The 23,374-nt window shown below is 41.7% G+C and overlaps 1 protein-coding gene across 3 annotated transcripts in view; it reads right to left on the bottom strand.

The window, feature by feature from the left end:
• The window catches only part of ESYT2 (extended synaptotagmin 2), a 104,084-nt gene that overhangs the window by 29,394 nt on the left and 51,316 nt on the right, over window positions 1-23,374 (bottom strand). For all 3 annotated transcript variants that reach the window (XM_051857038.2, XM_051857040.2, XM_051857041.2), the window contains exons 7-13: window positions 15,157-15,212; window positions 9,637-9,757; window positions 6,162-6,338; window positions 4,778-4,860; window positions 2,938-2,986; window positions 1,668-1,757; window positions 693-788 (exon numbers count right to left, since the gene is read on the bottom strand). In XM_051857038.2, coding sequence (XP_051712998.1) covers window positions 693-788; window positions 1,668-1,757; window positions 2,938-2,986; window positions 4,778-4,860; window positions 6,162-6,338; window positions 9,637-9,757; window positions 15,157-15,212 — 672 coding nt within the window. The remainder of the gene's footprint in view (window positions 1-692; window positions 789-1,667; window positions 1,758-2,937; window positions 2,987-4,777; window positions 4,861-6,161; window positions 6,339-9,636; window positions 9,758-15,156; window positions 15,213-23,374) is intronic.

Genomic DNA, 23,374 nt, shown 5'->3' with positions numbered 1-23,374 from the left:
ATGCCTCGCCTGACTGAATTAATAGTATTCTCCCTGGTTATAGTTATTAGCTACAAAATTGTATTTTCTAAGAACAAAACAATTCTGCTGTAGACAAATAAAATCATATGCTTTTAGGCTGTAGCACATCACGTGTTGGACAGAAGCTTACTCAGAGTCACTGCTTTTTCTTTTGACTGTTAGAAATATCCCGGGTACCTGAGGGCTCAGCACACCTGCCCAGTGGCACCTCTGCCACCATGTGCCCTGAGGACCGCCGGGCCCAGTAGCTCATGCACTGCCATGCTACAGGGGGGACGAGTTTGGAGTTTCTAGTCGGAGCTCTTTTATTATCTCCCACTCCAAAGACACAATTTCCATCTTTAGGCAACAAAGTTTTAACAAGCAGGATGTCCCTCTCACTACTAGTCACATTATTTTTCTGTGTACTAGAGAATTCTTCATAAAATATGCCAGGATAAAGGTAATTCTGAAAGCCTGGACAAATCCAATAAGATGCATCAATGTAATATGCACGCCGAAAGCCAGTGCTGACTTTTCCCTCTCTGCTGCTGCTGTCTTGTGCTGGAGGTGAAGTGAAAACACAGCCAGACAAGAGCAAGTGACACACTGTGGTGAACAAAGCAGTGGCTCCCAAACAAAGTTGCCGCTAGGAAGTAAGCTCCCAAATCAGTTACCACTGCGCGACCTACCGGAAGGTTCCTTGCTGAATCCAAATACAAGATCAGCAGTGCAGAAGAAAGACCGTCATTGGCTTGGTCTTTATCCGCTCTGATGTCTGTTAGCACCTGAAAGGAAAGGGAAACAGCCTTACCAGGTGTGCTTCCACGTGACCGTAAACTAACTACCGAGTGCGTGGGTCAGTCACGCTTGGGAGAGTCAGAAAGGTGAGAAGTAAACCATCTAATATATACAATGCAAAGAGAAGAAATACAATAAATAGCTTTTAAATGCAACACTACTGTTCCGTACTAATTAATTAAGTGAAACAGGTGATACTTGGCTTTCCAAATCCCCGCAATATAGCAAGTATATAATACAGGTGTGAATGTAAACTCCATTTAAAAATTTTTCATCTACTTGAAAAGCACAGCAATAGAGAGACAGACAGATACATCATACACATACAGTCTGTGTGTGAGAGATGGGGAGGGGAGAGAGGGAGAAAGAAGGAGGGGGGGGAGGAGAGGGAGAGGGAGGGGGAGGGGGGGAGAGAGAGAGAGAGAGAGAGAATCTTTCATCTGCTAGTTCACTCCACACATGCCTCCAATAGCCAGGACTGGGCCAAGCCAAAGCTAGGAGCCTAGAAGGATCTTCCAGGTGGGTGGCAGGGACCTAAGTACTTGAGCTATCATCTGCTGCCTCCTAACGATGCATTAGCAGGAGGCCGGACTGCAAGCAGAGAAACTGGGTCCTGAACCAGCACTCAGTTATGGGATAAGTCAAGCGGCAGCTTAAGCTGATGTGCCACAATGCCTGCCCTGGTATATTTCAATTTAAAAAAGTTCCATTATCTGTCATTTCTCCCTTGACCCTGCTATAGTGAGTTATAATAGCAAAATAAAAATTACTGCTATAATTATAAAATTAAGTAGTGACACCATTTTAATAGGGTAATCTTAGGTGCTAGAAGTGGCCGGTTATCAAGAGAACACACTTGACAGTACCTTATCAAGGTTGGAAGCGTTTGGCATCAATGTGAGCCACTCCAGTTTCAAGTGCAGCTTTCCTTTTGGCACCTCGTCCAGCGTGAACCACTGAAGAGAAAATGTTTAAGTTCAGCAAAAGTTCTCCTGAATCAAAAATTCAAATCAAACCCCATCTCCACAAGATCACAAAGTATTCATTAATTGTGGTGCATTAGCAGTTCTCAATAACAAATGGCTGAATCTTGCCATGCATAGCTTTATGCCTTTTGAAGGTCTGATAATCTTATGTATGAGGATAATGACGACAGAGACCATAATAAATGCCTCAAAAATATCAACCCATTTAATCCCAACAAAACCCTGTGAAATAAGTACCATCACAACCTCTATTTTAAGGTTTGAAATGTTTTCTGGAACTCCCTAGTATTGGAGAAGCTGTCTACATATGGTTGTAAATGGAAGTTATAGGCCAAGAGATAATATAGCATTGATCCAAAATGCTGAATTTCAATATCAAATTAGTATTTTTATCACTACATACCAATTAGTAAAATAGTGTTCAATTGTTTTAGCTTAAAAACCACAAAACAATCAAAGGTGGCTCCCAAATGCTCAGTGATTATAAAAAAAAGAGACTCCCATGAGGCAGGATTGTGTCTGTTCTGTCCAATGCTATATACTCATAATGCTTTCCTTTTAGAAGCAGCAAAATCCCAACACTGATTAGGCTAATTGTGCTTCATTTATCTTACCCATCATTTAAAAGCTACCCCAACTGTTTCATTTTATATACTTCTCATTCAGGCAGAAATACCCCTGCTTGAAGTATTGTCTGTTTGCTATCAATTACCACGGCATTTACTGACACTGTTCATTTGACAAGTCTCAGTGATGACACTGTGCCACCTCTTCTATTAGTTATCATTAATAATTCCATATTATCTAATTTCCATGGAAATTTCCATTTAGTGGGCCTTTTAAGCATCTCTAGCCTTACTCCTACATGGATCACTTTTGTCTGTAATAAAGTCAGTTTGATATTTTATATTCATAGGAATGTCTATGGTAGATACTCAGTACACGCTATCTAATACAACTCTTAATTTCTTTTCATTTTGCCTGAATGAAAAGCCTACATTTTTAATGCTGGCAAGTCAAATTTGTTCACACAGTGTTAATTAGGATTCCTCTATTATGTGGGTGGGTGACAATGGTGGTTAATGACTCCTCTGGCACACAGTAGGTACTCAATGTTCATGAAATAGACCAATACTCGAAGAAAACTTACTTCATCTAAAAGGCGCTCCTTTTCAACTTCAATAAGATCAATCATAAGACTATAGAAATAACAATACAACAACTTTAGAACATAGAAACACACGTTCTTACTATTGAAAAATCCTTAAGCATTTGTCTATGAAAAAGGATTCCAGGAATGCAACAAAATGCTATGATTTATCAGGAGATAGACCATTCTTCCAGAAGTGCCCTCGGCCTCCAGCTGCTTATGGAGTGTTAAGAAAAAGAAGGAGAAGATCAGTGTCTGGGAGGTCAAAATACTGAGTTTGGCTCACTTAGGCTAGAACTATATTAAAAAAAAAAAAAAAACTAGCCTTCCCCACCATGTGGTTTGCTTAAAGAATATTTAAAGATCCTTCAGCCCTCTTATTTCACACATTCCCCCAGCACTGCCACCAACACGAGGACTCAGATTAGTCACGTGAGCAGTTATAAGTCATGTGTCGGGTTATAAACTCGTCCATCCTTTCTACTCTTGCTCCTGAGCTCTAGACCACATTAAATAAAGCCCATAGAAGACTCTCGCTTGGCACACTCAAGAGCAAGCTAATTCTATTTCCCCTAAAGCAATCCTGCTGTATGGCAAAGATGGTGACACCCCCACAGCAGCCAGAAGCAGCTGGAAATGATCATCCCCCTGCTTTTTCTTGTCAGCTCCCCTGCCCCTGCCCCTGCCCCTGCGGTCAGTGTACAGCTCACATCTGGCCCATGACAACAGCCTGACTGCTCTGCTGGACTTCAATCTCAGTCTCCAAGAATCCAATCCATACCCTTGTTTCACTAGCATGTACCTTGATCTCATCACTGTCCTCCTGAAAATCTCTCAATTGTTCTCTGTTGCCTATTTAAGTTTTATGAATGCAACATACAAGACCATTCTTGATGAGGCACAAACCTCTCCAGTGTCACCTAATGCCATAACTTTTTTGGCCACAGTAAACTCTGTTAAATAATCACTAGTGAATGCATTAGGTACCATGTATTTTGAAAGCTAGTTTTTCCAGCTGTACTAGTTCAACTGAAGACAGCAAACCAGCATTTGTTTTCTTGGTGTGTAGACACCACTTAAACTATCTCAACAAACTGAAAATGTTAACAAATATGCTTTTGCCATCTACAACAAAGCTGTTTACAAGAACTCTCTGCACAGGGTGCAGTTTTATATGGAAAAATTGAGCACTTTTCAGGGCCAGCACAGGTTGACGCCCTGGCCTGCAGTGCTGGCATCCCATATGGGCACCGGTTCTGGTCCCGGCTGCTCCTCTTCCTATCCAGCTCTCTGCTATGGCCTGGGAAAGCAGTGGAAAATAGCCTAAGTCCTTGGGTCCCTGCACCCACATGGGAGACCGGGAGGAAGCTCCTGGCTCCTGGCTTCAGATTGGCTCAGCTCCGGCCGTTGCAGCCAGTTGGGGAGTGAACCATTGGATGGAAGACCTCTCTGTCTCTACCTCTCTCTGTAACTCTTTCAAGTAAGATAGGTCTTTAAAAAAAAAAAAAAAAGATCCTTTAAAAAAATATTGAGCACTATAAATTAATAAAGGGTAACCATGAAAAATATTTTTAAATTTGCTGAATTGTAATTAACTCAAGTACCTACCCATGACCAGAGGCTACCAATGGGCAACATAGATGTAGAAAATTTCCTTCTCTTAAATGTGAAATTTTTTAGGAATAAAAATACTTTAAAGAAATCTAAGGTAAAACAAATGCTGTGTATCTATTAAAATATATATGTACATAAATATATCTATAAATTTTTAAGAACAATTATTAAAGAAAAAAAAATGAGATCCAATGTTCTCCAAGTAGCCAAAAAGAGTTCTATTTACCTTCCTAGAAAGTCATCCTTGTCTGGATCTTCATCAAAGAGCTCAATCTCTAATTCTTGCCCAGGATGTTCATATACTAAAGCCTGGAAAATTAAGGGTTAGTAGATATTGCATTCTTACTAACATAGCAACATACTAAGTCCGATGATTATAGTAAATACTATATGTATTTTATCTAGCAGAAAATAGTTTTTCAAGCACTTACATTTTGTTATTGTCAAATCATATCCTTTTGAGAGTTGGATCATTCTGAAATATGTGCCCCCACTGTATCAGTATCTTGTGTTTGTTTCCAGTTACCTGGGATTACATCTCAATGGTTCAGGTTCAATCACTCTAAGTCAAGGTTACAGGAGGTCAACCTACAAGCCTGGTCCAAGGTTTGGAATAGATCATAGATGTAGGATCTATAACTCTAGTCCTGAAGTGGCTCCATTCAGATGCCGGGCTTGGGATAACTGTAAGTTATCCATTTTTCACCATTTAGAGAGTAAGAAATTGAGAAGGGACCAGATTGAAAGGAATAGAGAGTGGGAAGCTGGTGGAGTATAAAATACATACTGTTGTGAAGAGTAATTCTACAAAAACATTTCAGGTCTTTAAAACTCCTAACTTTGATATAACAGTTCTATTCTGAGGAGCTTTATCTGGAGAAAACTTAGTCAAGTGCAGGAAAAACACATTCACATTGTACTTGTTCAGCACTACTTATAATGCTGAGAATGGCCTAGGCCTCTCTAGATAGCTGAATGACAATATCCATTCAGTGAAATGGTTATGAAGAATCATGTAGAACTCTTATTGTCATAAAACATTTGCAGAACAGTACATAATTAATCCCATTTTTGTATATGTCTATGTGTTAACAACCACATGTAACATAATTAACACAAGCTATTTATTTTTTTTTTATTTTTCTTTTTTTATTTTTTTTTATTTTTTTTATTTTTTATTTTTTATTTTTTTTTATCTTTTATTTAATGAATATAAATTTCCAAAGTACGTCTCATGGGTTACAATGGCTTTCCCCCCCATACCGTCCCTCCCACCCACCACCCTCCCCTTTCCCACTCCCTCTCCCCTTCCATTCACATCAAGATTCATTTTAAGCTATTTATAATATTAAAATATTTTGCCAATTATTTATTGTGATAGAATAATGCAATTAAGGTTTAAAATTGTATGTGTTAGCAACACAAGAATGTTGTAGGGTTGGAAAAGCAGGTATAATCTCTTTCAAAGACGCACAATGAAAGCAAGGAAAATTTGAATGATATCCTAAATTAGCCACACTTCCATGTGATAAGACTGGAATTAGATTTCAGATGCTCCACTCTGTGTCCAGTCCACTATGCCAAGAGCACAAGTGGACTCAACATCTTACCTCGTACACTTCGTTCCACTTTGGACTAAGGTTCTCTTTGATGACCTTGCTTTGGAAGATCTGGTTGCCAACTCGAATAATCCCATAGGGGTCTGATTTTCCCTTGACAAGTCCCTTAAGGTAAGTATCCTTCCCCTGAAGATCCTGAGCTTCAATAAAATGTATCCTTAGAACACCCTGAACAGAGGAATACACATTTAGATCATTCGTTAGTTTACTTAACAGAGATGAAAGTCAGCTATGTGACTGATCCCATCCTAAGAACTGGGGCACAGAAACCCTCTTCTCACACAGTGTATACTCCAGCAATACAGTAGATGCGTAAAAGCCAGGTGACAAATAAAAAAAAAAAAAAAAAGTAGGGCAGGGCAAGGTGACAGTGCCACATGGGTCTGTTTTAGATAGTAGACATTTTGTTCTTTATTGTTGTAGAGACACCTCAACAGGGACGTGACAGAGGGACCACACAGACACCTGCATGTGGTTTCCCTGAGAGAGGGAACACTAAGGACAGAGGTCATGCTAGGGCACTGGGCTTATTCCAAGGAGGTTGATGATCCCAGATTCTGGTACCATAGTAAGCAATAATTAACACGAGAAGATCTATCATATCTATTACTAGATACTTGGTATGCAGTAGCTACACCACTTAATTTTTAGAACAATCTTATAGAATGTCATTAAACTTACTTTCCAGAAGAAGAAACTAAAACTTTGAAATATTTTTTTATAAATGTTGTTTTACTGATAAAGAAGAAGTATTCATTCACATTTCTTCCAAGGCAAACAAGGGTGGTTGACGTTACCTCTCAGAATGGTAGCATTCTGCACTTCACATGCTTCTTAGAAAGTTCCAGGGATATTCCCGACTGAATCGGCAATGAAGACATGCACCTCTACAGATGCACACGTTCTAAAAAATCTTCATGTTTGCATGTGTCTAAAGCTTAATGTGGCAACAGCTATTTTTTAAGCTTTACTTATTTATTTGAAAGGCAGAGTTAGAGAAAGGGATCAAGCTTCCATCCATTGGTTTACTCCCCAAATGGTTGCAATGGGCAAGGCTGGGCCAGGCAGAAGCCAGGAGCTTCAAACGCCATCCAAGTCTCTCATGTGAGTAGCAAGGGCCCAAATACTGGGGCCTCTTTTGCTGCCTTCCCAGGTACATTAGCAAGGAGCTGGACTGGAAGCAGAGCAGCTGGGACTGGAACCAGGACTCATACGGGTTGTGTGTCATGGGTTGCGGTCCCATCAGCTACACCATTATGACGATCCCAACATTTTCAGTAAGTTTGGCTTTACAATTTTTTTTTAAATCGACTTATTTTTTACTTTACTTGAAAGGCAGAGAGACACTGAGAACACTCATCTGCTGGTTCACTCTCCAAATGCCTTCTATAGATAGGGCTGGGCCAGGCCAAAGCCAGGAGCTTGGAACTCCATCTGATCTCTAACGTGGGCAGCGGGAACCCAAGTACCCAGATCATCATCCACTGGCTCCTGGGATGCATGTTAGCAAGAAGCGGAATTGAACGTAGAGGAGATGGATGCAGGTGTAGAGGGATGCAGTGCCCCAAGCAGCATCTCAATCCCTACTCAGTCCCAACACTGGTTTTTCAAACCCATGTAATCAGGCTGAGCTCCGCTGTTCACTCCCACGTAGGGCACAGAAGGCTCAAGTGGCTCAAGTGGCAAAGGATCACGAGGATTTCGACATGTAAAAGGAAGTCTTTCCTTTTCAGAGGTGAGAATGATAAATTAAGGAAATAAGACGTTCCTTTCTAATATGCACATTAAATCTGTTGAATGCCAACAATATATTTAATCTGGGTACTGAATTAACTGGGTGCCTTTACTCTTAAAAACTGTAAGGGGCCAGCGTTGTGGTACAGTGGGTGAAGTTGCCCCCTGTGACACCAGCATCCCATATGGGTGCTGGTTCACATCCCAGCTGCCCCACTTCCAATCCAGCTCCCTGCTAATGGCCTGGAAAAAGCAGTGAAAGATGGCCCAAATGCTTGGGCCCCTGCTACCCATGTGGGAGACCTGGAAGAAGCTCCTGGCTTCTGGCTTCAGCCTGACCCAGTGCTGGCCATTATGAACATCTGGGGAGTGAACCAGCAGATGGAAGATTTCTCTCTTTCTCTCTCCCTAACTCTAATTTTCAAACATAAATGTTTTTCAAAAAAAAAATTATAAGGATGGGGGCCATTGTGGCACAGTGGGTTAAGATACTGCTTGCAACACTCACAGCCCATTTCAGAGCACTGGCTTGACTCCTGGCTATTCCGCTTCTGGTACAGCTCCCTGCTAATGCGCTTGGGAAGGCAGCAGAGGATGGCTCAAGTGCTTGGGCTCCTGCCACCCGTGAGAGACCAGGATGGAGTTTCTGGTCCTTGGCTTCACCTGGCCCAGCCCTGGCTGTTGTGGCCTTCTGGGGAGTGAACCAGCAGATGGAAGGTCTCCCTCTCTCTGTAGCTCTGCCTTTCAGGTAAGTAAGTGAATAAACACACCTTTAAGCATATATACAAGGATGCTGAGGGGGCACTGTGTGCAGTGTTAGGGACATCATTTGAGAGACTTGCATCTTGGCTCCATTTCCAATTCCAACTTCCTGCAGACAACACCGTGGCCATCCTGCTGACCCGACTTCTGGAGTACAAAGTCCAAACACCCTACACAGATGTGGGAGCCAACACCCAGGTGGCTGAAAGCTCTCCCAACCTACCGGAGCTCACCCACTGCAACATCGTTTCCTTGCCAAGAAGAAGGAATCTGATGCTCCCGACTAGGGAGTCCTCACAATTTTTGAATGTAGTTATTTACTTTGCTCCGATGAAGGAGACTTCAGTACTTCAGTCAGCTCTGTGCTATGTAACATCTCCATTTTACAGGTGAAGAAACTGAGGCCCGGCCATGCTAAACGACATGCCGACGGAAGTGAAGCTGCTGCCACACTTAAGGGCTGTGACTCAAATTAGGTTTGCTCTTTCCGTTTTACCTAGTCAGCTGTTATGTAAGTGTTTCTCCTGCTATGATACTCATTCAAATGACTCTACAGGAAAATCTATACAAACCATTACACAAAGTTCTTTTCAAAATCACCAGGAAACTGGCGCTTGTTACTGAGAGCTGTTAGATTGTAATAAAAACAAATGTAAATTGTGATTTCTGAGATAAGTCATCTGTACTGCTGACAGTCATTATTTATGACTCGCAATAACATATGCAGAATTAAATCCCTATTAGCACCCGTCAGGAACATGATTGAGGTGTGAGAACTCGCCAGAAGTCTCTGAGACAAGTTCCAGGATCTAAGCAGTGAGGCAGGACAAAGTATTCTTACTGTATCAAGACATGAGGCAAGTTTAGCTGTTCGGAGCAATACAGGAAGTGACAACACCTGATATAACATCCATTTGAAACACGTTTACTATCTGTTTTTAAACATTGCTGGATGCTAAGACATGCTTACCTTTGGTATAGGAAACCGTAACTGAGCTATTTGAACTTCACTGACAAGAGGAACAGTGATTCGATTAGGAAGCACCAGATAGTTTGATATGATATCCAAAATGATAGTATCTGATAAACCACTGGCAGTCGGGAGAGAAAAAGAACAATCAATCAAACATACCAACACTCACTATCCCCTTTAACCACAAATGTAATGTGACACAATAACACAGTCACAGGGTAGGAGTTGTCTCAATATAATTTCTCCCACAAGATGTTTAAATACAGTATTTCAGTACTTAAGCTGATATTTCTATAGTAACTGATGTAGAATTTAACGTCAGAACACAAAGTAGAAATCTAGCAACATTTTATAATTTCCTAAATAATACTTGTATATTCCTATATAATTCGATCATAGATTTAATACTAAATAAGATGCCTCCCATTAAATTTTTTAATATAAAATATTTCAAACATTCATAAAAGTACAGAGAATAAGACAACATTAATGAACCCATTCCATGTTTATAGACATGTTAAAATTTTCTCTATTGCTGTATACCGGCTCCCAGTGAAGTAGAATTTAGTGTATTCTCTCCCCACACATTATCAAATGCTTTCTTTGGGTATTAACTTTTGAAATTCTCCACACAACTACATGTAAACTCAGTAATATGGATAAAGTTGCTTAGACTAAAGGAACAAATGTACTTTTAACATATTTTCTGCCTAGTTTTTAGGATCAACGTGAAATGAAATAATGTCCATGTGGAAGCACTTTGGAAAGCGTGTATTAGTGCAGGTGTCACTGCTCCAGAACACCTTCCCTGTGAAGTAAAGAACTTCTGAACTGCGTGAAGTCTTAAAAGAACCACATTTCATGTCAGTACGTTTTAGATGCTAGAACTACTAACCTACAGAGAATAATGTCATCATCACTCAGTGAATAATTATTGAACCACACTGCAATACATGCAACAACAAGATGGAGTGCTTTGCTTTAAGGATCTTTCAGGTTACTATGGAAAAAGACCTTAACAAATCTTCAAAACACAAAGACACATCTGGCGCTGCTCTGTGCTTCCAAGGAGAGTCCAGGGGTACGAGCTTGCAGATACGGATAGGTAATCATGAAGGAAGTTATCAGCTGGTCCGCAATTTTAATACCAAGCATTTTCTTGCTTCTGCTGTTCTCCCCTGGCCCTAAAATACTGGCTTTCTTTATACTGAAAAGTCTTTTGAAACCGCAGAGCTGTCTAGCTGACTGACACGTTTTGAAGAATCCTCTTGCTTGCTGCCCTGATACAGCATTGGTCACTGTGGGGTCACCTGTCGTCCTCGGCTCGTGTGTCCGTTAGAACCATTCCTGTTCATCGCCCTTCTGTTTCTGTCATGGTTCTCAGCGTTTCTTCTACCTTCAAAACTCAACCCAGAGTTCTTCTTTGAAACATGATAGCGCTATAGGGATGGCCAACATTTGTGTTATAGTGAAGTAACTCGAGCGTTTTCCTGCTTACTTGTGTAATATCCATGGTTCCTTTTTCTAAGCAATGAGTACAGCATGTGGTGCTCATTATAGAAAGCCTGGGACAAGATTTCATTGTTAGCTTCATAGTGATTATTCATCTTTTAAGATAAAGCTTGTTATAGCTGCAATTCATCTGACAGAAAGTCTGAGAACTAGTGACCCTAATTTCAAGAACATATGAATATTTTATCATATAAACCTATATAAAATGTCATATATTATATAAAATTTGCATAATTATATATGAGGATGCTTCAAAAAGCTTGTGGAAAAAATGAAATTAAAAGATAAGGTTATTTTGATGCAGCAATTTGAAAGCCATGCATATAAGGCATCTTCAAAAGTTCATGTAAATTGTGTATTATGAAAAACCCTGCATATTTAAAAAAATTTTGCACAAAAATAAATTTCTCAATTCAATTTTCCAACTTTTTGAAGTACTCTCACATAAATTATACATAGAATATAAATAAATTTTAAAGAGATAGCTTTACATTTTCTTTTTATATCAGAGATTGCTTAATTCTGAATGATATATGTGCATCTCTCTTTATAATGTATATTAAGTATATATAACCATATATTTTTATTTTAATGATATGATTCTGTATATGTGGAATATATAGGAATATACATTTTTATGTATCATATATATGACTATAAAACAGTAGGAGCTACTACTGTATACAGAACCTACTTACATATAAATTATTAAATAAAATGGAGCTATATATGTGTGTGTGTATTTGTACAGCCCTATTTAAATATAATAACTTGGGATTGCCTTCCCCAAACTGTAGTCTTGCCAGAGGCAGAATGCACTGTGTTTGATGCTACCTTTTCAGGTAGTTAATACAATATAACTTACAGTGCAAATGCTCAGTCACTCATGTTCTATTTCAGTCCTCCCAGGTACTGAAGGGAGGCAAAGCAGAATGGAAATTCTCCCCACCAACTCCCAAAGATGTCTTATTTATTATGAAAGTCAGAGTTACAGGGAGCAGTGGAGACACAAAGTGAGAAAGAGATCCTCCATCCGCTGGTTCACTCCCCAGATGGCCACACAGCTGAAGCCAAGAGCCAGGAGCTTCCTTTAGGTCTTCCACGTGGGTGCAGGGGCCCAAGCACTTGGGCAGCTTCAGCTGCTTTTTCCAGGCCATTAGCATGGAGCTGGATCAGAAGTGACATTGCAGGTGGTAGCTTTACCCACTACACCACAATGCTGGCCCCAAACTTTCTTTTCTATGCTTAAGTGTGTGCAGACTTGTTTCACTTGGGTGAGCAGCATCCATTTCCCCAGTTCCTAGTGAAAATTTCTCCTTTGGGAGACACCCCAATTCATTGTTTTGTTTTTGTTTTTGTTTTTCCATGCAAGTGACCCATTTCTCTGCTTTCTCCAGGACAAGGGTGGGAATCTTTTTTTCTGCCAAGGGCCATTTGGTTATTTATAACATCATTCACAGGCCCTACAAAATTATCAAATTAAAAATTAGCTTGCTATAGATGTACTGAATTTCAAATCCTGCCTGTGGCTGCCTTGACAGGGCCAGACCAAATGGGCTGGACATTCCCCCGGCCCCGTTTTAGGGGTACACAAAGACCCAAGGGGGATCACAAGAATCCAAGGAATCTGACCAAGGATGGGTGGACACACACAAGGTAACTCTGGAACTGCTGCTGGCACTGCTGGAAAAGGGTCTTGCTCGACCACAGCGGCTAAGTTTGCAGAACAGAAGATGCTAGCAACTGCTACTTCACAGCAAGAGCCAGTCTGAAAGCGAAGCCAAGTGGAGACTCAACTCTGCTTGAGTCAAGCGCTGGATACAGAGCCATTACAGCATGACTTGGCATCAACACCCAACTATGCATGAAATCCCTCAAAGATCCCTCAAAGAACATTCCAGCTTTTAGTTACATGCAGGAAGCAAGCCACCAGAGGTGAGATCATGACAGCAGCCACGTGACTGTGCCTTTCTGTTCACGGCTGTGTCCGAGCACTAAGAGCAGCTGGCTCAGAGCAGGCGCTTAATGCCTCATTGTTGGGTAGGCGGCTAAACTGTCTTCAAAAAATTATTTATTTACTTTTACCACTCAAACACCATTTGAGCTAGGTTTGTTGGTTGCAACCAAGAATCCTAAAGAATACTCTAACAAATCCTTCAAAGTCACATTTTTTTTTCTCAGAGATCTTTTAAAGGTAACAGTACTTTTCTGTATCCAGTAAATAACAGTACCTAAAAAAGACTTTTATTATGACTATGCCTCAGATTGTTCAAGTTCTAATTTTTCCTTATAATGAAAGAAGATTCTAATGGCCATTGCAGAGGCATAAACGAAAACTCAGGAATAGGAAAAAAAAATAGCTTGAAACCAAGCTCTCATAATTTAATACCAAGCTATTTTAGGAGGAAAATCCACTATAACATATGTCACTTTTACCTAAAAAGTAATGCATTCTTTCACAAGTGAGTTTAACCTATAATAAAACTTCCCATTTGGAAATAACAGGTCTGCCCAAAGCAGTCACCATGCACAAGTTCTTGTTCTTTCCTTCCTTCTCTGCTTTTCCTTTGGGTACATGGTATTTTTTACTTGTGGAGGTTGTGTTGCGTTTGCTTGGGTACATCGTCTGTTATCCAAATCTCTGACTCTGTACAGGACTCAGGCTGCGGCCTTCAGGGATGAGCACACAGAATAACTGTTATGGGGAGCTGAGGACAAGGCAAGATGATCTGGAGATTCAGCACTGCTATGATCTGGTCTCGATCGATGTGAAGAGTCAGTCTGCTGTTAACATTATCTGACAAGGGAAATGAACATGCCAAGGTCTTGCGTCCAGCATGATCTATGCATTAATTTTTTTTTTTTCAGGAGCAGGCGTATCCATTCCTCTTTTTCTTCTTCGTAGTTGGTGGACACAGGACTTTGAATTTGCTGTTGGGAGGAAATGAACTGAGGCTCGGCGGGGATACTTCCTGAAGGCCACACGGCACATGAGATAGAGCCAGAACGAGGACCCGCATCTTCTAAGATAGGTGGTATGGAGAAGCCTGAGAGGAGGGGGGTCTGCAGGTGGGTTACTGTGTGTGCTCACTCTCTGGTCAGGCCTCGCACTGTTGGCCTGGGACAGGGGTTCTGTCCTGGGCGGAGACAACTGAGGCTACTTGGAGTCAACAGTTCTGTTCTTCTGTACAGCCTAAAGTCACCAGTGACGTGCTTATTAGTCTGAGAAGACAAGCAGAGAGACGCTGTCCCTTCTGCTGCAAAAAGGGAGAAGAGAGGAGACATTCTCCAGGCTTTCCTCACAGGAGAGACTGACGGGGGCAGGTGGGTGGATGGGAAGGCACTGGCCCACACATCTGATGCTGGATGTCACCCACCTAGCACAGATCCACCTCCCTCAGAGGAGGGATTATCCTTCATGGTCTCGGATGCTTGTTTTAGGACATTTTTCTTGCCTTTTAGATACTAGATTGCTACAGAATTCTGCAAAGACCGAGCACACTGACCTGACACTTACTCCTTTCAAGGCAGAAGAAGGAAGGTAACAAAAGCCACAAGGGGAAGGGTATCCATGGCTTGGACAGCATGGAAAGGCTGGTTTGCAGTATACACATATTTTCAAAGTTTTCTTTATTGTTTAAGGGGAAACAATAAGAACTAAATTTAAAAATTAATTTATTGAATATTAAAAGGTTTCTGCTTTTCTAACACACCAGGACTGTGAAGAAGCCTTGCAATTAAAAAAAAGGAAATAAAGGGTAACTCAGTCTAAAGCACTCCTAAAACCATCATAGTTTAGCTCATTTGGACGCAAGTAGTTTTTTCAAATGTGGTTATGAGAACAAAATCCAAATATGCTGTCTCTGTTCCTTGTTCTGTGACAGTCTGGCCTAATTCTACCTGGCAGACATGTGTCTAAATGATTCTCGTGTTATTTTATGACACTAAAAATGTGCATTACAGCATCAACAAGCTAACTGTAATAGGACCCCGCAAAAAACTTACTTTAATCCAGGGATATCCAGAAGATTAGTCAGTCCTGTCCAGTTAATTTCTAAAAGCTGTTTTTTAAAAAAAGGGCAAAATATTAAATATCCAAATCACTTCCAGTCATCAAATCAAATGCACACAAGTTTGTTTCTTTCTAAACAAAAAGAGTTCATACACAATACTGTCCTAGTCTTTCTTCCTCCACTTTGTTATATGTTGAGGACGTCTTTCCTGGTTGGTACATGCAGACCTGCTTCTGCTTTTGGTTTTCTCTAGTAAAATCATACAGTAACTTATTAACCTGTCCTTCCACAGATGTATCCTCAGAGTATTTACAACTTCTCTTTTATTATGAATAATGACTTGTCTGTACATACAAGCTCTTATAGATAAATGCATACTAGCAATCAAAAATGGGATATTTGGTTAAAGAATTATGTTTATTTTTAATATTGATATATAGCATTTAACTGCCTTCCAAAAACATTATGACAATTTACATTCCACCAAAAGTGTGTCATTTTTCCATATTTTCACCAAAAGCAGATATTGAAAATTAGTCCATCTGGCTATGAAAAAATGGTCATTTATCACTGTTTTAATTTGCATTTTCCAATTAGCGGAACATGTTCTGCCCATTCATTTGACATTTATATCTATTTGTCTAAGAATAATCTCTACACAGTTAGCTTAAATTCTATTAAATGGATGTAGACCAGTTAAAATTACTGACTGGAAATATAAGTACTGCTTTTCCTATCAAAATGGGCATCACAAATAATAAAATTCCTTGTGTTTTATATCTGTATAAGAAATACTACATTAAACTGACCTCAATTATCAACACAGTTAGAGCAACAGAAGTGTCCAAATCCCTTTTGGGAGTAAGTGGTTATAAATAAATATGAACTGTGAGAGTCAAGATTCTTAAGGATAGACCAAAACTAAAAACAGAAACAAATTTTTCAAAATCCTGAAAGACTGTGACTTTTCAGTATAAGAGAAATGAGATACAAATATAAAAAATGGGAAGAAAAAAATGGGTAATTAATCTTTTTTAATTGTGAATTTTTTTAAAGATTTATTTTATTTATTTGAAAGGTAGAATTACAGAGAGAGGTGGACAAAGAGGGTTTTGTTCTGCTGGTTCACTCCTCAAATAGCCACAATGACTGGGACTGGGCCAGGTCAACGCCAGGAACCAGGAGCTCCTACTGGGTCTCCCACGTGGGTGCAGGGGTCCAAGCACTAGGTCATGTTCAGATACTTTCCCAGGTCATTAGCAGGGAGTTGGATTGGAAGAGGAGCAGCTGGGATTCAAACTGGTGTACAAATGGGGTACTGGCGCTATAGGCCAGGCTTTTAACTCAGTGAGCGACAGCATCAGCCCTGGTAATTAATCTTAAATTTGTGTTGTAAATATCAATATGAACTATTCTTTTTCCCTTTTCTTTAACAGAAATGTCTATCCTGAGTCTGTCTACCATTTTTGTTTTTGTTTGTTTGTTTAAAATTTATTTATTTTTTTAACTTTTATTTAATAAATATAAATTTCCAAAGTACAGCTTTTGGATTACAGTGGCTCCCCCCACCCCATAACCTGAAAGGCATAGTTACAGAGAGAGACAAAGAGACAGAGAGAGATCTTCCATCCACTGGTTTGCTTCCCAAATGGCTGTAATGGCCTGGGTTGGGCAGGCCCAGGCCAGGAGTCTAAAATTCCATATGGGTCTCCTGTGTGGCAGGGGCCCAAGCACTTGGGCCATCTTCCACTGCGTTCCCAGGCACATTAGCAGGGAGCTGGATCAGAAGCAGAATAGCTGGGACTCAAACAGGTGCTCACATGGGATGCCAACCTTGATAGGCAAGAACTTCACCTGCTGTGCCACAATGCCAGTCCCTGACAGTTATAAATAGGAATATAAAATTAAGTGAAACACTGGATATTCCAATGTATGTGGCTGAGCATATATTTTATATCATATGGATAAACTGACAAACACTGGGATTTAGAGGCTGACTGCCCTTTCTTTTCTCTTACACCACTAGGCCAGAGACTCTTTTCAGAACTTAGAAAGGAACAGATACTCCCACCACAACAAAGTATTCTTATCTTACAAAAACACCTATATATCAGGAATCTTTCACATTTAAGACAGCACTGTAACAGGATTTTATAAATCAGCATGGAAGGTTCTTTCCTCCCCTTTTTTTTTTTTCTTCTTAATTTTTACCTATCTATTTATTTGAGGGATAGAAAAAACAAACGACCTGTACCATTCACTGGTTCACTGCCCAAATGCCCACAACGGCTGGGGCTGGGCCAGGCTGAAGCTGGGAGTCAGGAATTGGATCCGGGTCTCCCCAGTGGTAGCGAGAACCCAATTATCTGAATCATCACTGTTGCTTCCTAGGGTTTGCATTGCAGGAAACTGGGTCAGGAGCTGGAACTGGTTAGGGTACCCAGGAACTCTAATGTGGGATGCAGGCCTCTTAGCTGCTAGGCTAACCACCTGCCCCTGAAGGTTCTGTCTCTTGATCACAAATGTACTTCAGGAAAGAAGAACGTGTCAGAGATGCAGCGTGAAGTTTCGCATGTGACTTGAGTTAAAGTGCAAGCACTCCACATGCTATTACATCAAAAGACACCTAAGCTTCGCCATCTGCAGGACTATGAGACAGAAAAGCCAAACAAATTCCAGGGAAGGGACACGCGTTAGGGAAGGAGACAGGAAGCTTCTCAGTAAAATTAGGTGAGGCCGCTATAGCCATGAGGACAATGAAGGGGATGAAATTCAAAGGTGCAGCTTAATGAAGACTTTTCCTATAAATACACTTTCATTCTAAGCATCCTGCTTTTTACTTGTTGAATATTATGGTTAGTGGTGCATTAAGCCTGTGATTATAAGTGGATTGAAATAATGTTTTTGCAAAAATCAAAGAAGGAAAAGAAAGGAAGTAAGGAGACGGGATTGTGGGAGGGAGCCAGGGAAGTATGGTTGTCTTACAATTGCACCTATAAAATCTGTTCTTATATTAATAAATTTTTTAAAAAACACAGTATTCATATTTTATACTTTTATGTCACAGTCTTGTCACCTTAAACATCTTCAGTGTAGTCTCAATGATTTTTTTAAAAATATTTACTTATTTATTTGGAAGCAGAGCATCTGAAGGAGCGGGAATTAGAGAGGGGAGGGAGAGAAGACTTCCAGACTGAAGCCAGGAGCTCCATCTAGGTCTCCCAGGTTGGGCAGGGACTCGGGTGCTTGGGCCATCATCTGCTGATTTCCAAGAGTATTAGCAGGGAGCTGGATCAGCCAGGACTCAAACTGGCCCTCTGCTTTGGGATGTCAGCATCCCAAGTAGAGGCTTAACCCATGGTACCACATGCCAGCCCCTAGTCTTAATACCTTTAAGGTAGAGCTGTTTTATCCTGGCAGCTTCTGGAAACAGAATTAACAATTCTTTTAATAGTGTTTGTTAATGCAGTCGTCTTTCAGAAAGAGCAGAATGCAGAAGACTCGAAACTGGTGTTAGAATGAGATTTTACTATGGTTCCAAGTAGCTCCGAGGTATTTTTGGACTTGTTAAAATACTTGGTGAGACAGGACTGACTTTAGAAAAGCCAGTGTAAAGCTAATTTTAGTTGGTGTTTTTGGACCTCTTAAAATACTTCTGTGAAACAGGGACTGGCTTTGGTTGAGAAGCTTTGACTGCCCAGTGAATTGAACTATAAATAAAAATGCAAAAAGCAAAAATTGGCCAAATGGAACGAGTCACAAGTTATCAAACAAAAAACATGTATGAAGTGACAGAAGGAAACAACAAAGGACTCTTTTCACTGTCCTATTTTCTATAATGCCACACGCTCCACACGATTATTCCGTGCAGTAATCTGAAAGCCGCTCTGATTACCAACATGACATCCTGCTTGTCTGACCAAAATTATAAGGAAAGAAATGTCTAATCACACTGAATCATCAGCTTTTTCTCCAGATGTGTCACTGGTCCTAAGTTAGACTGGGACTGGCAGGGAGTACAAGATATACCCACAGCTCAAGCACGAGGCTCACTACCATTTTTTTAAAAAAATTGGTCATTTCAAAAATAATTAGTTATTTGTTTTCACCTTCTTTGAAAGACAGGGAGACAGAAAGACAGAGAGAGACACAGGGACAGACAGAAATCTTCCATTAGTTGGTTCATCTCCCAAATAACAGCAGTGGCGAGAGCTGGGTCAGGCCGGAACCAGGAGTCCAAAACTCTACTGGAGCCCCCCACGTGGGTAGTAAGAATCCAACCACTCGACGCATTTCCTGTTGCTCTTCATTAGGAAGCTGGAGTTGGAAGCTGGGCTGAGACTTGAACCCCTGCACCTTGGTATCAGATGGGGTCATCCCAAGCAGTGTCTTAACCACTGTGCCGAAAGCCTGCCTCAGAAACCTGCGTTCTTACCTCATGTACAATAGTGCTATATAGAACTGACATCATTAAGTATGACCTGGCTGGTCTACACCTTTCCATTTTGGTTAAAAACGTATGTTTCAGTTTGAACAAACGAGAAGTGTCTTTACCAACTGGTACTGTGGAGCCTGCCACTGCATGAAGATTTTAAACACCTGATATGGCACTGACATGGAATATTCTGCTAGAACTTTAAATGATAAAAACTGCTCAAAGCTGGCAAGTCAGATCTCCACAAACGAGCAGCAGTAACGCTTTTTGTATTAGAGAGGCAGGCAGAGATGGGGGGCACTTTTGGGCGTGGGGGTAGGGGCTGCCTCCACTGGTTTACTCTCCAAATGCCCTGAACAGCAGGGGTTGGACCAGGGAACTGGGAATTCCATCTAGGTCTCCCTCTTAGATGGGAAGGACCCAGCTCCCGAGCCATCGTCACCTGCGGCCTCCCAGTGCTTTAGAAGGGAGCGGCAATCAGCAGCAAAGCGGGACTTCGCAGTGTGGGATGCAGCTGTCCCAAGCAACATCCTTGCCACCAGGCCAAACACTTGTTCCCGAAAATCTGCACAAATAGGTGGTAATTCTGTTCTTGTGGGCTTAACACCCAGAAAAAAAAAATCTCTAAAAACTACCTAGACACCCGACAGATATCTTTTTGCCTCTCAAAACTAAAAATGAAAGGCTCCAAGCCAGGAAAATGCTTCCACTTTCTGCATTGAGGATAAAAGTTTCATGCAAGAAAGACTTGCTGGACTGAGCTCAAAAAGAAAACAGAACAGATACACGTTTGAAGATCACGTAAAAAGCTGGCTTACAAAGTCGTAGGTATTTAAACTGAGAATTAGTCAAAGACTGAGAAGAACCATTCTCTTCTAGTTTTACAGGTGGGAAAACTAAGACCTGGAGGAAGTGATCCTATCTAACTGTTTGAATTTCACAACTGGGTAACAGGACAGAGGGGAGTTCTCATCTTCCCACTCAGCCCCCAAGGGAAGAAACGGCAGATCTGCCGCACAGGGTTTTGCTCCAAGCCATCCATCCTCTCACCGTCTCTGCATCTCTGAGGTGCCTTCTCCCCTCCCTGACTTCTCCCTTACTCTGAGGTCCCGCACAGTGAATGCACCAGCAGACAGCTGGTCTAAGTCTTGCCACCTGACTTGGATGTCACTTTCCTATAGATATGCAGAACTTAAACACGGGGTTCTTGGCCTCCCGCAGGGCATTCCTTTGTGGCAGGAGATCTACACACCAGCATGGGATGTTAAACATCTAGGTTTTTTCCACTAAATGGTACTAGGGAACTTGGCCCCTATTATCACTACAATCTAAATACTCATTTCCTTAATACCCATCTCTTTTTTTTTTTTTTAATTATTTTTTTAAAGTCAGAGCTACAGAGAGAGGGAAGAAGGACAGAGAGGGACAGAGAGGGAGAGAGGGGAAGAGGGGGAGAGGGGAGGGGGGGAGAGAGAGAGATTGAGAGAGAGAGAGAGAGAGTCTTCCATCTGCTGGTTCACTCCCTAGATGGTCACGATAGCCAGGGCTGAGACAGACTGCAGCCAGCAGCCAGCAGCTTCACTGGTTCTCCCACGTGGGTTTAAGGACCAAAACACTTGGCATATCTTCTGCTGTTTTACTGGTGTCCATAGGGGATACTGGCATCACAGGTGGCGGCTTTGCCCACTATGCCCAAATGCCAGCTCCCTAAAGAGAATTTCCAGTTGCTAGAGAAAACCATTGAAATACAAATTACAATGCTTAGAAGTTTTAAAATATAATTTGAGATTTTTAAAAAAACTTATTTTTAAAATTATATTTATTTATAAGGCAGACAAAGACGGGAGGGGGAGACAGTGGAAGGAGAGAGAATGAGGAGATAGTGGGGGAGAGAGAGCTATCTTTCACCCACTGGTTCACTCCCCTAAAGCCCACAACAGATAGGGCTGGGTTAGGCTGAAGCCAGTAGCTAGGGACTCAACACATGTTCCCATATGGGTGGCAGGGAGCCAGTGCTGCCTCCCAGAGTATGTCTTAGCAGGAAGCTGGACTGGAAGCACAGCTAAGACTCTAATGGAAGCACAGGAGCTCCAATATGGGGTGCGGGCATCCTAAGCAGCATCCTCACCACTGAGCCAAACAACTGCTTCCACGTATGAGATTTTAAAAAATAAATTTCAATACTAGAAATATTCCTACTGAAGTTCCAATTTAAAAAATACTAGCCGGCGCCATGGCTCACTAGGCTAATCCTCTGCCTTGCGGCGCTGGCACACCGGGTTCTAGTCCCGGTCGGGGTGCCGGATTCTGTCCCGGTTGCCTCTCTTCCAGGCCAGCTCTCTGCTGTGGCCAGGGAGTGCAGTGGAGGATGGCCCAAGTGCTTGGGCCCTGCACCCCATGGGAGACCAGGAGAAGTACCTGGCTCCTGCCATCGGATCAGTGCGGTGCGCCGGCTGCTGGCCACGGCGGCCACTGGAGGGTGAACCAACAGCAAAAGGAAGACCTTTCTCTCTATCTCTGTCTCTCTCTCACTGTCCATTCTGCCTGTCAAAAATTAAAAAAAAAAAAAAAAAATACTATCTCTGAGCTTTGTTTTCCATAGGATGGGTGGGCCATGAGGCCTGAGTAAGACAACGTATATAGATGGCACCTGGCTCTAAGTCATCACCTAGTGGGCTGTGGGAAGACAGAGCTGCAACTAGATAGCGTGTGTGTGTGTGTGTGTGTGTGTGTGTGTGAGAGAGAGAGAGAGAGAGAGAGAGAGAGAGAGAGAGAGAGAGGAATTACAGAAGATACCCTCTCAGGGCTCCTCGCCTTGGGAATGCCTTAGAGCAATCCAGATCTTCCTAACTATGCCAAACATAGGTAAGCAGCACAAGGCACATTTATCTTTTCACTTCTGAAGCAGTTTTGTTCCATGTTAACTTCTGGTGAAGAGCTACCTAGAATCAAACCATCAGAGACCATTTTTGAAGTCCTAAGAACCATTTCAGAAAAACAGCTTCATTACTTTGTCTAAGACAAAAGTCTCCAAAGAATATTAACCATCATCTATGGAATATTAGAAGTCTAAAAGAAGGCAGTTTTAGTCCAAGAGATTTTTAAGCCACAGAGGGGGCTGGCATTGTGTTGTAGCAGGTTTAGCCTCTACATCCCATAGGTGCATCCCATAGGGGCACCAGCTCGTGTCCTAGCTGCTCCTCTTCTGATCCAGCTCTCTGCTAGTGGCCTGGGAAAGCAATGGAAGACGGCTCAAGTGCTTGAGCCCCTGCACCTGCATGGAAGACCCAGAGAAGCTCCTGGGTTCTGGCTCCTGGCTTTGGAGCAGCCCAGCTCCGGCCATTGAGGCCATTTGGGGAGTGAACGAACAAATGGAAGACCCTTTTCTCTGTCTCTTCCTCTCTGTCTGTAACTCTGCCTCTCAAATAAATAAATAAATCTTAAAAAAAAAAATCATCGGGAGGCAGGCACAGGATTGGTGGGAGGACAGGGCTTATCTGGGATTTGAAAACAGAAGAGGTTTGAGTGTAAAAAATAAGGTCCCTGGGGCTGGAGCTGTGGTGTAGTGGGTAAAGCTGCCACCTGAAGCACCAGCACCCTATATGGGCACCAGCTCTAGTCCCGGCTGCTCCACTCTCCATCCAGCTCTCTGCTATGGGCTGGGAAAGCAGTGGAAGATGGCCCAAGTCCTTGGGCCCCTGCACCCACATGGGAGACCTGGAGGAAGCTCCTGGCTCCTGGCTTCAGAGTGGCGCAGCTCCAGCCTTGTGGCCAT

This window comes from Oryctolagus cuniculus, chromosome 7 (genome assembly GCF_964237555.1).
Source record: "Oryctolagus cuniculus chromosome 7, mOryCun1.1, whole genome shotgun sequence".
NCBI lineage: Eukaryota > Metazoa > Chordata > Mammalia > Lagomorpha > Leporidae > Oryctolagus > Oryctolagus cuniculus.
This window is presented reverse-complemented; position numbering and strand designations above follow the sequence as displayed.